At 35.9% G+C, this 16,250-nt stretch overlaps 1 protein-coding gene across 8 annotated transcripts in view; it reads right to left on the bottom strand.

The window, feature by feature from the left end:
* Positions 1-14,313, bottom strand: part of LOC127861442 (telomerase Cajal body protein 1-like) — a 112,597-nt gene extending 98,284 nt beyond the window's left edge. The window contains exons 1-6 of one of the 8 annotated variants that reach the window (XM_052399938.1): positions 13,384-14,313; positions 12,899-13,003; positions 12,305-12,419; positions 10,792-10,880; positions 9,409-9,499; positions 2,968-3,100 (exon numbers count right to left, since the gene is read on the bottom strand). In XM_052399938.1, coding sequence (XP_052255898.1) covers positions 2,968-3,100; positions 9,409-9,499; positions 10,792-10,880; positions 12,305-12,419; positions 12,899-13,003; positions 13,384-14,102 — 1,252 coding nt within the window. In that variant the 5' untranslated portion in view covers positions 14,103-14,313. The remainder of the gene's footprint in view (positions 1-2,967; positions 3,101-9,408; positions 9,500-10,791; positions 10,881-12,304; positions 12,420-12,898; positions 13,004-13,383) is intronic. The other 7 variants (XM_052399936.1, XM_052399935.1, XM_052399934.1 and 4 more) reach the window with 7 other exon arrangements.
* Positions 14,314-16,250: the final 1,937 nt, after the last annotated feature.

Genomic DNA, 16,250 nt, shown 5'->3' with positions numbered 1-16,250 from the left:
CACAATGTTTTTCTATGATTTGACCTAGTGACCTAGTTCCTGACTCTAGATGACCCAAATACAATCCCAATCCAGATTTCATCAAGATAAACATTCTGACAACAGTTCCTAAATATTGGATGAAAACTGTGACCTCTATTGTCAACACAAGGTTTTTCTATTTATTTGACCTAGATTTTTACCCCAGATGACCCAAATACAATCCCACCCAGATTTCATCAAGAATTCTGACCAAATTTCATAAAGGTTGGATGAAAACTGTGATCTCTAATGTCTACACAAGGTTTTTCTATTATTTGACCTAGTGACCTAGTTTTTGACCCCAGATGACCCAAATAAAATCCCAACCCAGATTTCATCAAGATAAACATTCTGACCAAATTTCATAAAGATTGGATGAAAACTGTGACCTCTATTGTCTACAGAAGGTTGTTCTATTATTTGACCTAGTGACCTTGTTTTTGACCCCAGATGACCCAAATACAATCCCAAACCGGATTTCATCAAGATAAACATTTTGACCAAATTTCATCAAGATTGGATGCAAACTGTGACCTCTACTGTCTACACAAACAAATTGTTGACGGATGGACGCACGTACACACGCAGGCACGCACAACGGACGCCGGACATCACACGATCACATAAGCTCACCGTGTCACTTCATGACAGGTGACCTAAAAATATGTGTCGGAGATAAACATGAACAGTTGTGGTTAAAATCCCATAGAAACAAGGGCTGTTTGTAAAACATGCATGCCCCCCTATATGGGCTTTAAGTTGTAGTAGCAGCCATTGTGTGAATACGTTTGTTGTCACTGTGAATGGTGGTGGTGGTGGTGGTGGTTGTGGTGGTGGTGGTGGCGTAGTAGTAGTAGTAATAGTAGTAGTAGTAGTAGTAGTAGTAGTAGTAGTAGTAGTAGTAGTAGTAGTAGTAGTAGTAGTAGTAGTAATAGTAGTTGTAGTAGTAGTAGTAGTAGTAGTAGTAGTAGTAGTAGTAGTAGTAGTAGAAGTAGTAGAAGTAGTAGTAGTAGTAGTAGTAGTAGTAGTAGAAGTAGTAGTAGTAGTAGTAGTAGTAGTAGTAGTAGTAGTAGTAGTAGTAGTAGTAGTAGTAGTAGTAGTAGTAGTAGTAGTGGTAAAAGTAGTAGTAGTAGTGGCAGTAGTAGTAGTAGAAGGTGGTGGTGGTGGTGGTGGTGGTGGTGGTGGTGGTGGTGGTGGTGGTGGTGGTGGTGGTTGTGGTGGTGGTGGTGGTGGTGATGGTGGTGGTGGTGGTGGTGGTGGTGGTGGTGGTGGTGGTGGTGGTGGTGGTGGTGGCAGAAGTAGTAGTAGTACTAGTAGTAGTAGTAGTAGTAGTAGTAGTAGTAGTAGTAGTAGTAGTAGTAGTAGTAGTAGTAGTAGTAGTAGTAGTGGTTATAGTAGTAGAAGTAGTAGTAGTAGTATTAGTAGTAGTACTAGAAGAAGTAGTAGTAGTAGTAGTAGTAGTAGTAGTAGTAGTAGTAGTAGTAGTAGTAGTAGTAGTAGTAGTAGTAGTAGTAGTTATAGTAGCAGTAGCAGTAGCAGAAGCAGTAGCAGCATTACAAGACCAATACTTAAGAATGATCAAATGGGAAAAGGTAACCTAGCACTGGCAGTAAATATGGGGCTCATTTACAGGTCAGATTTGGAATCTCTGCTGTAAAATGAGATTTTGAATGAATTAAAGGGAGGCAATTCTGTAATAAAAAGAACATGCATAAACCGTAGTTGTTTCCCTTGTTTGAACCATGCTAAATCCTTACAAGTTTGGAAAGAATTGGATGAAAAATTTGGACTTTATTGCATAAACACCATTTTCTCAATTCAAGGGGAGGTAATTCTGTACTTCATGGACCAATAATGCTCATTTTTTGTAGGGTTTGTGTCCTCATTGATATAAAGACACTGTGCAAATTTGGAAAGGATCGGACAAAAAATATGGAAGATTTTTTAAAGTTTTCACAAAATAGGCAAAAACGAATAAACATGCAAAGTTCAACGAGCTCCTGCGGCCATGTTTTTTGACGAATCAAATTTCTTTGAACAACTTTTTCAGGGGAGCCTTCAAAGGTCATCCCTGTGAAATTTTTGGAAAATCTGATGAGCGGTTTCTGACAAGAAGATTTTTTAAGGTTTTTACCATATATGGTCATGGCGGCCATCTTGGTTATGCGATCAAATTTTTTTTAACAATTCTTTTGTCCCATGACCTAGGGATGCTCCACATGAAATTTAGTTGAAATTGGCTCAATGGTTTAGTAGAAGAAGATGTTTACAAATTGTTTACAGACAGACAGACGGACGGACGGACGGACGGACGGACGGACGGACGCCGGACGCTGAGTGATCACAATAGCTAACTCGAGCTATCGCTCAGGTGAGCTAAAAACTAAGGTAGATTCAGTTAGGGTTCTTGGTCACTGCACTCTCCTAGTTGCCATATGTTTATATTTTTAGTTTAAAGTAAATCCATTGAATAGATTTGGAGTTATGCTCAAGACAAAGTTTCAGACAGAAGGACAGACCCACAGACGGACAGGACCAATTACTATATACCCTCCGAAATGAATTTCAGCAGGGATAATTAAAAAATGTTTGCTCCAACAAAATTTGAATTGTTGGATTGTTTGAATTAAAAGCGAGTGTTAACAGGTCCTTTTAAAATTATTTCCACAATGAATTATCAATAGTGTTCATGCAGACATTACTCATTAAGCATGTTATGTGATATCACTTCCTTATTCACATGACAATAAATATAACAATATGTAAGAAAGCGAGTGTTTCAATTTTATGTCAATATGTTTAATAGATATAAAGGTACATTAAGGTCAGAGGAAGATACAACCATAAAAGTATGTGCATTCAAACCACCAAGCTTGTAAAGTGTATTACTTCAAAAACAAAGTCGAAAATGTCATTACTTAAAAATATTAAGTCATTGCGTGTTACCGAAGGTTGGTCTATTAGTAAATTCTCTTCCGGGCCGAGTGACATCAAAGACGCGAATCATCTTGTTGAAGCCACTGTAGAGCTTTAGGCCGTCACAGCTGAACTCTACACTGTGGGCAGCCACTACTTCATCCTAAACAAGAGTGGAATGCTACACTAAATTGTATGGTTTTGAAACAAACTACATCTTATGGGGACAGTGAGTAGCATCTTTGCATGGAGCATCTGCATGATTACTAGCATGTTCAAAACGTGCTGTCAAAAGTCCACCTTGAATGTCACATACATTTACCTCTGTTATCAATTATGATCCACTGTGATAATGACCAGTGCGGAACTCAACACAAGATCATGCAAATTAAAACAAGAGGGCCATGGGTCCTAAGGTGCTCACCTGAGACCCAAAGGAACTAAACAATTCTGGGAAGGTGGAGTTCAAAATAATAAAAGTACTTCATGAAACATAAATATCATCATAAGGTTCACAAGAAGAAATTCGCTCGCCCCTGGAAACCATGCTTTCAAACTAAATAAGATATTATAGGAGCATATGTTCTCAGCATGTTTCATTAAGATTAAACTAAAATGTGACTTACAGAGAGTTCACAATGTTTCATTATAGCAATAAAAAGAAATCTGCCAACCACCTCAGGGCCTTGCTTTTAAACAAACGGGAACTATTTTCAGACTCACCTTGCAATGATATTTCCAATTAAAACAACTATCAATCCTATTTAACACACAAATCTTTGATAATCACACCAAAACCACCTACCTGACATCCATATACTGTGTGCCATAACAATTTGTGTTCCACTCTTATCAGTCTGAAGGTCTTTAATGTGAGTTCCCAGCTGGGGCCTATTTCTAGGGACTAAGGGCTTTTAAGCTGCAAGCCTGTTACATCAAATTAACAATTCAGGCACAGTTAATAGAGAATTAATTAGTTGCTGATAAGCAGGTGGATGAATGGGATCAATGGAGAAATAAGAGTGCATTCCTGACAAGCGATGCATTCATGATTGGAGGTCAAACAGAATTCAAGATAAATACAGTTGTTTCTCCCCTAAGTGTTTTTCTGTGAAATTAATATTACTACTTAAAATTTTGAGAATATTAAATAAAGGGTTTGTAACAATTCATCCCCAACCAATCATAAACATAATAATCCTCTTCAGAAAGGAACAAAAATAAATTTTAAAAAAAATTGGCAATTTAACTGCATATCTTAATTTAACTGCATATCTTATCTGCAGAATTAATATTTATGACTGCATGGAGATCATAAATATCATAATATGCATAAATTTCATTCAACATGTACATCGGTAATTTCATAGTAGAGTGTAAACAAGGTTACACTATAACGCAATTTAAAGCCATGTTTTTTAACAAACCGCAACCATAAAGGAACTTGGCCTAGATATCATAACAAGATATTCATAAAACCAATGTTTTGACAAAGTTTCATGATGATTGGACAAAAAATGTGACTTCTGCAGTGTTCACAAGCTTTTTTTTACTATAAAAATATAAGGAAAAAGCCCCCCACCCCCTGGCGGCCATGTTTTTTTACCGATCCAAACCATTTTTTAAATCAACCGTCGTATCAAGAAAACAATTGTTCTGACCAAATTTCATAAAGATTGGGCAAAAAATGTGTCTTATAGACTGTTCACATGTTTTCACTATATACATATAGAGAAAACTGCCCCTACCCCTGGCGGCCATGTTTTTCAAAAGTTCACGACTATTTTCAAACTCGTCCGAGATATCCACATAAACAATGTTTTGACCAATTTCATGATGATTAGGCAACTAATGTGACTTTTTTATTATATATACTAAATATAAGGAAAAAGACCCCCCCCCCCCTGGCAGCCATGTTTTTTACCGATCCAAACCATTTTCAAACTCAACCGTCGTATCCAGGAAACAAATCTTCTGACCAAATTTCATGAAGATTGGACCAAAAATGTGACTTCTAGAGTGTCCACATGTCACTATATACATACTAAGAAAACTGCCCCACCCCCTGGTGGCCATGTTTTTTCACCAATCTGGACCATTTTCGAACTCATCCGAGATATAACTACAACCAATGTTTTAATGTTTCATGATGATTGTGCAAAAATTGTGGCTTCTAGAGTGTTCACAAGGTTTCTCAAAAGCCATTTAAGGAATACTGCCCCGCCCACTGGCATCCATGTTTTTTAACGGACCGGAACAATTTTTGAACTCAACCAGCATATCATTAAGACAAACATTTTAACAAAGTTACATGAAAATTGGGCATCAAATGTGACTTCTACAGTGTTCAAAAGGTTTCTCTTTTTTTGACCTAGCATGACCCAGTTTCGAACTCAGTCGAGGTATCATTGGGACAAATATTCTGACCAAGTTTCATGAAGATCGTATAAGAAATGTGGCCTCTAGAGTGTTCACAAGGCAAATGTTGAAGACGGACGCACAACACACTGCGCACGATGGACAAAAGGCGATCACACGTTGTGCTCAGGTGAGCTAAAAAAAAAAGACTTGTAGCGCACACGTTCAACAGAATGACAAAAATGCATTCTAAACAAGATCTTGTCAATAATTATTCAAAAGAATGTTTCAGTTTTAACCCAAAATTATCAAAAGATTTCCTTACAGACATTTAAAAACACCTTAATTTGCCAAGACCATGTTTGGACCTTGATCAACCTTAGACCTAAAATACTGATTTTTGAGCCTCATACTCTACCTTAGACCTAAAATACTGATTTTTGAGCCTCATACTCAACCTTAGACCTAAAATACTGATTGTTGAGCCTCATACTCAACCTTAGACCTAAAATACTTTTTTATGAGCCTCATACTCTACCTTAGACCTAAAATACTGATTTTTGAGCCTCATACTCGACCTCAGACCTAAAATACTTCTTTTTGAGCCTAATACTCAACCTTAGACCTAAAATACTGATTTTTGAGCCTCATACATGACCTCAACCCTAAAATACTTGTTTTTGAGCCTCATACTCAACCTTAGACATAAAATACTTCTTTTTGAGCCTAATACTCAACCTTAGACCTAAAATACTTCCTTTGAGCCTCATTCTCAACCTTAAACCTAAAATACTGATTTTTGAGCCTCATACTCGACCTCAGATCTAAAATACTTGTTTTTGAGCCTCATACTCAACCTTAGACCTAAATTTCTGATTTCTGAGTCTCATACTCAACCTTACACCTAAAATACTGGTTTTTGAGCCTCATACTCGACCTCAGACCTAAAATACTAATTTTTGAGCCTCATACTCAACCTTAGACCTAAAATACAGATTTTTGAGCCTCATACTCAACCTTTGATCTTAAATACTGATTTTTGTGCCTCATATTCAACCGTAGACCTAAAATACTGATTTTTAAGCCTCATACTCGACCTCAGACCTAAAATACTGATTTTTGAGCCTCATACTCCACATATCAAGCTGATCACTTTTGCCAAGCTGTTTGAAAATCCATTCATACTTGACAAAGTAATGAATATTGTGAGAACAAATTTCCTAAATATAACCTTTGACCTTAAATAGTGACCTTGACCTATCGTTAGACCACTTTCAAGCACGCAACACTCAGTCTTACCATACTGATAACTTATGAAACAAGAGGGCCATGATGGCCCTGTATCGCTCCACTGTTTTTTTTTGCAAAAAAAGCGTGCAATGTGCATGGGTTGAAATGTACTCAAGCTTGTGACTTTACAATATTATTTCTCATCTGCAATGTCTTTCAATTTGGGGCAGTCCAAAATATGTTGTTTGGTAAAGGGTTAACATTTATGGATAGTTAACATGTTGGTCTACCTTTCACTCTCAACATGTATACATTTATCTATTATAATTAAAAAGTTATTCCAAGTGTATTTTGATAAAACTTTTATTTTCAGAAGAAAATAGTTTATTAATCCCATAATGAATAAATAGCAAAAACGCATAAACATGCAAAGTTCAACGCCTCACCGATGGCCATGTTTTTTGACGAATCAAATTTTCTTGAACAACTTTTTAATGGGAGCATTCAAGGGATAAATTTGGCCCGATGGGCATAATTTGAACAACTTTGGTAGAGAACTAAAAGATGTCACTACATACCAAATTTTGTAGCCCTATGCCCAATGGTTATGGACAGGAAGATTTTTAAAGTTTGCACAAAAGAGGCATATGTTCAGTTTTGTGACTCCCAGGGCATGGTCGAATTTGAGACCAGGGGAATAATTTGAACAAATTTAGAAGAGGACTATTAGATGTCACTACATACCAAATTTAGTAGCCCTAGGCTCTATAATTATGAACAAGAAGATTTTTAAAGTTTGCATAAAATAGGCCTTATTTAAGCATATGTTCATTTTTGTGACTCCCCGGGCAGGGTCAAATTTGACCCCAGGGGCATAATTTGAAACAAGAGATGTGTTTGTCAGAAACACAATGCCCCCTATTGCGCTGCTTTGAAGCAATAAATTTGACCTTTAACCTTGAAGGATGACCTTGACCTTGACATTTCACCACTCAATATTTGCAGCTCCATGAGATACATATGCATGCCAAATATCAAGTTGCTATCTTAAATATTGCAAAAGTTATGAAGAAGGTTAAAGTTTTTTAATTAGTTTTTTTTACCTTTGACCTTGAGGGATGACCTTGACCTTGACCTTTCACCACTCAAAATGTACAGCTCCATGAGATACACATGCATGCCAAATATGAAGTTGCTATCTTGAATATTGCACAAGTTATGACCAAAGTTAAAGTTTTGGTTAAAGTTTTGGGACACACACACACACATACAATGACAGACAGGCCAAAAACAATATACCCCCGATCTATCGATCCGGGGGCATAAAAACTTGGTAGAGAACTTTAAGATTTTAAGACATACCAAATTTGGTAGAAATAGGCCCAATGGTTATGGACAAAAAGTTTTTAAAGTTTGCACAAAATAGGACTAATATAAGCATAAGTTCAATTTTGGGGAACGGTCAAATTTGATCCCAGGGGCTTAATTTGAACAAACTTGGTAGAGGACTATTAGATGTCACTACTTACCGAATAAGCCCTAGGCCCTACGGTTATGGACAAGAAGATTTTTAAAGTTTGCACAAAATAGGCTTTATATAAGCATTGCCATATTTTCATTTTTGTTACCCCCGGGGCAGGGTCAAATTTGACCCCAGGGGCATAATTTGAACAAACAAAGTAGAGAACTATTAAATGTCACTCAAACAAAATGTGCTAGCACTAGGCCCAATGGTTATGGACGAGAAGATTTTAAAGTTTGCACAAAAAAGGCTTTATATAAGCATATGTTCAATTTATTGACCCCCGGGGCATGTCAAATTTGACCCCAGGGGCATCATTTGAACAAATTTGAAAGAGATTCACCCCAGGAACATTTGTGAGAAGTTTTATCAGAATTGGACATGTAGTTTAGGAGATGTTTAAAGAAAAAGTTAACGCATGCACGCACGACGGACACAGGACCATGACATAAGCCCAGCTGGCCTCTGGCCAGTGGAGCTAAAAAATCCATCCATTGTGTTCGATAAAACCTTGACCTTGGAACCTCTCATCATTCAAATTATTTCTGCCATGCTAAATGAAAAGCAATCAATGCTGGACAAAGTTCCTTTTTTCTAAATTATACCTTTCATTTTTAATTTTAACCTTGACCTTGTTATGGCAAGTTATATTTAAATTCATCTATGCTGCTAAAAAAATCACATTTGTGTGCTTACCTTGAATTGTGACATTGACACTAGACCTAGTCCTTCCGGTTCAGACAAAGTGTCAAGAACAAATATCCTTTATTCAACTTTTTACCTCTAATTGGGAAATCAACCTTGGACCTATGAAAGGTTCTTGTACCCAACAATTCATCGCATCATGCTAATCACTCATAGCAAGTATTATGAAAATTATTCAACAATGGGAAAATATTTGAATTGAACAAAGTGTCAAGTACAAATATCCCAAATTCAGTCTTTAAGCTTGACATGGTTCTTATGTGATACACACTATCTCATGATACACCCTATCTCATGATACACACTATCTCATGATACACACTATTTCAGGATACACACTATCTCATGATACACACTATCTCATGATACACACTATCTCATGATACACACTATCTCATGATACACACTATCTCATGATACACACTATCTCATGATACACACTATCTCATCACTTTAATAATCACTATAAGCAAGAATTTGGAAAATCCATCCGTGTTGGGCAAAGTAAATCTCAGGACAAGTACAAGACCCATCCTATCCGCCTGCTATCCGCTCGGGTATGCCCTTAATTCAGACCTTTTTAAAGGGGTACAAAAGTAAATTTTAATCATTTTGTAAGAAAAACAGAGATTTAAAGACCAAGCTGCTCAACTTACAACATGGTTGTATGCTCTGTAGCTACAACGCAGCGTTCCAGTGAATGCATCATACAGATGTATAGGGGTGTCCTTGCTGGTCACAGCCACACTGTAAAACAACATCTAAATAATGTATGAATAGCAGTTTTTCTTCATATGGATATCTAGATTTATTTCTGTATAAGGCATTTGTTTTAAACGTAATAAGTTGTGCATGCTTTAGTAAGGCTAATTAAAACAAGAGATTGCCAAGCAACCCTACCGGTGAAACTCAACCATTGTCAGTTAAAAAAATATTTTTTTATTATATTTGTTGCCTTGGCAACCAGAATGTTTGACGTAGGCACAAAATGAAATGATATGCATAATCTCCATATTGCCATCTATCTATGTTTCAAGTTTCATGAAAAAATATTAAGAACTTTAAAAGTGATCACAGGATCCAGAAAAGTGTGACTGACTGACTGACTGACTGACTGACTGACTGACTGACTGACTGACTGACTGACTGACTGACTGACTGCTGACTGACTGACTGACTGACTGACTGACTGACTGACGACTGACTGACTGACTGACTGACTGACTGACTGACTGACTGACTGACTGACTGACCTGACTGACTGACTGACTGACTGACTGACTGACTGACTGACTGACTGACTGACTGACGACTGACTGACTGACCTGACTGACTACTGACTGACTGACTGACTGACCTGACTGACTGACTGACTGACTGACTGACTGACTGACTGACTGACTGACTGACTGACTGACTGACTGACTGACTGACTGACTGACTGACTGACTGACTGACTGACTGACTGACTGACTGACTGACTGACTGACTGACTGACTGACTGACTGACTGACTGACTGACTGACTGACTGACTGACTGACTGACTGACTGACTGACTGACTGACTGACTGACTGACTGACTGACTGACTGACTGACTGACTGACTGACTGACTGACTGACTGACTGACTGACTGACTGACTGACTGACTGACTGACTGACTGACTGACTGACTGACTGACTGACTGACTGACTGACTGACTGACTGACTGACTGACTGACTGACTGACTGACTGACTACCATAAGTCCCCTCCGGTTTCACCGGTAGGGGATAATAAATGTGTCTCCCCCTGCCCCCACCCCAACCTAGTATTTTATTAATACAGATTAAAATTTAAATGTTAGGTTTTCATATTTTAAAACCATATAGTCAACACATATCACTGAAGTGATAAAACTTAAGTTGTAAACAAAGGGCACTGCCCATCAGTAAATGCATGCATCAACCTTAAAGTGGTCTCAAAAAGATTTTAACATAAATAGATCATAAAGCATAATTTAACACTTTTGTATTAATGTTGTTTGATTTATAATTTACCAAGCTGTGTCTGGTTCTGCTGACGACATTAGAGGGAACCAGGCAAAGTCATACACTGTGTCTGACTCTTTAATACTAAACACTGGCGCCTGTAATACAAAACAAATGAATAAATCAGAAAAGTTATTTCATGCATAGATACAATCAAGGTGTGCTTAGTATATGCATGTTAAGAGGTACTTATGAAAGAGCTATGAAAAATATCTACGTTTAAAACTTTTGAGTCCTCACTTACTAAAGACCGTATTAGGTCTAATTTGGTATCAAAAATTAGCTTCATTCACATTCTCAAAAGCTATATTTTGTCCTTAAATATCTTGAAATATTAAATCTTAACATGTTATTTTGAAAAAGAGACTAAATTTGAACAAAATAATCCAAGCAGTTTTCATTTAGAGCCTAATTAAAGCCAGAATTAGTAGTAAAAAATTAAAACAATATTATAAATATGTTTTAAAATGTAGAACTTCAAACATGCAATCATGCCTAAAATCTAAAAAAACACATCACGCATTTAAAATTCCCCCAACTAAGGTAATAACATACACTTCAATTGGAAAATTCTCTCGCATATGAGCTTACCCACTAATCTACCGTTTGTTGACCGAGTGTATACATTGTATTTAAAAAAACATAAGCCATACTGGTATTTACACTTTTTGGGGGGATTTTATCATTTTAGATTGGTGTTCAATAAAGTTTAAGTTTAAAATATATTGCAGGGATAGATTTTTATATTGCTAAAATAAGAGCTGCTTTTGTGAAACAAAATGCCCCCTACTGTGCTTTGAAGCCACACAGCAGCTTCATGATGTATATCCAAATTTAAAATATCATGATGAAGTTATTGGTCTGACATTGCTATTTGATAGAGTTACAGGCTTTGAACAGTATCTGCAAGTGTTTTGGAAAAATTCTTAAAGTGTTATATTGAAGAAAATTCCAAGGCCTGTATTTTTGTCAAAAATCAATGGACCTTAACAAAACTCCACTTCATCTGTACGTCATGAAGGTATACAAGTCATACCAGAATGAGCTCAATATCTGAAAGAGTTGCGTAGAAAACCTCAGGAAAACAGAAAAAATCAGTCCAAGACCCATAACTTTGCCAAAAATCAATGGACCCGAACAAAACTCACACTTCATCTGTAAGTCATGTAAGAAGACCCACATACCCCAAATCATCTACATATCTGAAAGCATTTTGCAAAAAAACTATTTTTTTTAAAAACACAGAAAATTACAAAGTCCAAGGCCCATAACTTTGCCATAAAACAATGGCTGGAAACAAAAGGAACACTTCGTTGTAAGGCATGTAGGTAGACTCAAAAACCAAAAATAATCTCTATATCTGAAAGGGTTGCTTAAAAAAACTCTGAAAAACAGAATGCCAGACGGAAAGACAAACAAACTGACGGACAGTGCTACTGCTTTATGCCACCCTTCCTGGCGCATAAAAACTAACCTTTGAAGATACCTTTTGGAATAAAGAAAAGGTTTGTAAGAGACCTACTAATTCTGGAATAACTTTATATTCCCCGCCATCATAGTAAAGTTCCTGTGGGAGATTAAAAACTCGCAGAGTATTATCGTTACTATTAACAATCAGACACGTTCCATCAGGAGCCCTGGAAAAAAAAACATTGTTTAATGCTAATGTGTTTACATTTAGATTGTCAAAAATTAATATTCAGCAAATATAATTTTTTAGATAAGAAATCTGCAATTGCAGTGTTCTTCTGTAACAAATTTGTTAATAAAGAGGCATGTTTGTTGGTTTTTTGTATTTTGTAACAAAAATAAAAGCTCACAATTAAATTTAAATCTCAACTCACACACATCAGTCAAAGAAAACTTGTCTCTTCAGTCAATAAACATGAAAACAAATCGTCACAAGCCTTTTTTTCTCTCAATTCTTTTCTGTTTGATCAAATTTAACAGGAATTAAATGAATACTTAAATCATAAAACCATGAAAGTCTACTTTCCATAGAAACTAAACCTTCACATTTAAAAAAAATCCCTGAGAAAATGTATTTCGCTGATTAAGCTTTTATTAAATTACCGTTGATAATTCTTCTAATATTGTAGTTATAAATAAAAATTACCATTTACAGCCACGAAGATAATTGTTGATTTTTTCATTCTCAAAACATTCCCATGCCCCAGTTATCTGACAAGGTTCAGATGAAAACTGTTTGCTCAACGCTGAACTAAAACATTGTACAGCATATAGTAAAACAAAGTCAAAAGAAAAGTATTTACTATTCAAAGAAAAAATAAAAGTATCGTGACAGATCGTGCAATTTGCAATTAAAATTCATATTTCAATATTGTTACGCATGTACAGGTTTGCCTTTAAAAAAAACTTTTTCTTTGGAAAGTTGATAATTTTAAGAACTAGTACAAGATTAACTGTAACATATTTATATTGTTGTTCTAAGATGGTATCTTAACGATATTATCCTGGCAATAGTTTAAGTTTAAAATGTACATGACTTTTTCAGTCTGACAAGTTTTGTTTGTACATGATTTTTTTTACAAAATTGTATTACAATCTTCAAGCATTCACTATATTTCCATGAAATATTACCTGCCATGGGATTTAATAATAAGCACATCGGGCGGGTCGCAAATGGTAGATGAGTCGAAATCAAGTTTGGGTCTTTTTGCTTGAGGCTCTTGCACCTCTTCAGTATGTTCACTATTTGTACTGTCCTTATCATCAAAAGTGATTTTAATTGACAGATCATTACTTTCACTGGTCTGTGCTACGCAATCCTTTTTCAACCAGCTTTCTTCCATTGATTGCAGTGAGTGGTGAGTCATGTTTTCTTGATTTTTTGTTGAGATGCTTGGTGGAATTATATGTGTATGTAACTGTTCACTTGGTGACAATGTTTGGTTACATTTTTGTAATGTATGGCTGTGAGAGAAAGGCATATTTGCACTATAAACCAATATGTCTTTTTCTTCGATTTTGTTCTCTAAAGGCGATGCACACATATTTAGCAAATTTTGACAGACTTTGTCTTTATGATTCCCATTTTCTGTTTGAAATTCAATTTGGTGATTGTCGTTGTTTGCATTATTTTCATCGTTCATTTGGTCATGTAAACAAGTATTATGTTGTGTCAGCTCATTTTTATTTGAGCTGAACAGCGGTCCACATGTGTTTAACTCTGTCACAACATCCGATCCCTGCGTTGATGCACTGCTAATAATTGCATGCTCCTCAATCCGGGCTTCATTCAGAATCGGATAAAAAGTGTCGATATTTTCATTGTTGGTTTTCTCCATTTTTTGTGTCATTCCAATTTGTTACTGATTTTGAAAAGAAAACTACGGCCTTATATAACCTTTTCGATTTTGAAAATAACCATGAAGCGTTGAAGGTGAAAACACACATATGTTTCTAACTAAGTGTGCTCAACAGCGTTGACCATGGGCGCAGCCATTTTAGTTTTATTTCACGTATTATTTTATCGGTATCGGCTGAGTAGCGGACATCGATTTACAGACGTTTCGCGCCCAAGTTTTTTCGCACCCTAGTCATTTCGCCCCCAAGACGTTTCCGCCCTGGTCGTTTCGCACCTGGTCGTTTCGCCCCCATACTAGCGGTACACTAGTTGTTGAGTAGTTTAATTGGTGACCATTATATAATTTTAATAAGAGGATATTTATCACGTCAATGATTAAACTTATAGTCTAGACTCAAGAGTAGTAACAAAAAACTAAAAAGAAATAATTTTTCTGACCTGTTTATTCATTTGGCATACAATAACGTAGAATAACAGTGTAAAACAACGTGATGAACACATACGATATTTCAGTAGTTTAGTTACATAAAACGTCAATGAAAGCATTCTTTATTTATATATTTTATGAAGTACATAAACACAACAGCGTATAAGCAACACAAAGAAAAGTCCGTAGAGTCTATTTGTTTATTTATATGGCATAAAATAACGTAGAATAACAGTGTAAAACATCGCGATGAACACATACGATAATTCAGTAGTTTAGTTACATAAAACGGCAATGAAAGCATTCTTTATTTATATAGTTTATGAAGTACATTAACATAACAGCGTATGACAACACGAAGAAATGTCCGTATAGTCTATTTGTTTATTTATTTGGCATAAAATAACAATTTAAAACAACGCGATGAACACATTCGATATTTCAGTAGCTTTCCGCATGCACGCAGGTAGGTGAGTTCGACAGCGTACATTACTCCATGACTGGCGGTCCGTATAGTTTTCCGCAAGCACGCAGGTAGTGATGGATTATATAATAACTTTTTTATAATAAGTAAATGTATATCGTTTTATAAGTAAATCAAGTACATAATAGAACAAGTTGATTTATCATTTCATTATTAATAAATAAATAAATAATAAGAATAACCCTAAAAAAACAACATTTTACAAAATCATTTTTACTGTGAAGCGAATACACGACGATCTTTATCTGATAGTTAAAATAACATTACGCAACAACATCGGATTAGCGGCAATGTTCTAACAGATAAGCTGTCCGCATTGAATGGCATGTTTATAACACCTGTTCAGACTGTTAATCAAATATCCATTTAGGGAGCACTTTAAAAGAAAACTGATTTGTTTATTTATTGACAATCGAAGGCGGGTGTCAGTAATTGATTGTTGCCCAAGCATCACTTTGTGCGTAAGCTGTCAAGTGAATAAATGGAACTTATCGCAGTTAAGATGTTTAATAATGTCTAACGACTTTAACTGAATAATATGGCATCACTTTCTTAATATTATTTCCATTTACAATGTCATTTTTAATTGAATTTAATAAATAGTTTAATACTAATAGAATATCACGCATACAAGAAACCAAATGCTTTATTTCCATACATTGTATTGTATTAAATATGAAATTGCACTACATGAATATTTTTTGAATATAATAGAACAGAACACATAGTTTATTCGAGTATACATAGCACACAATAATACATTACAGCAAAGCACATTTATAAACTGAATGAGTCGTAATTATTTACATTACAATATATAGCAGCACTGTTATTTTTTAATACGGATCTCCAAATGTTTTCACCTTTCGTTTTCTAGAAATGGTAAGCGCTATAGCTAATATAACTAACACCTGTTTTATCACAATTACATTATGAGGAATGAAATACATTGTTAATTTAAGACTCATGCATCAGGGTACTTTCTTTGATGATTATATAATGGTCACCAATTAAACTACTCAACACCTAGTGTTCCGCTAATATGGGGGGGCGAAACGACTAGGTGCGAATCGACCAGGGCGGAAACGTCTTGGGGGCGAAATATCCGGGAGCGGACACAATGTAACAACAACTAAGCGTTGAGATTGCGCGCTCTGCTACTGAGCGATCACATAATTACACTTTCTGCCATCACTAGAAAATCCTTGCTGATCTGGATGGATTTAATT

The sequence above is a fragment of the Dreissena polymorpha genome, chromosome 16 (assembly GCF_020536995.1).
Source record: "Dreissena polymorpha isolate Duluth1 chromosome 16, UMN_Dpol_1.0, whole genome shotgun sequence".
NCBI classification, from domain to species: Eukaryota; Metazoa; Mollusca; class Bivalvia; order Myida; family Dreissenidae; genus Dreissena; species Dreissena polymorpha.
This window is presented reverse-complemented; position numbering and strand designations above follow the sequence as displayed.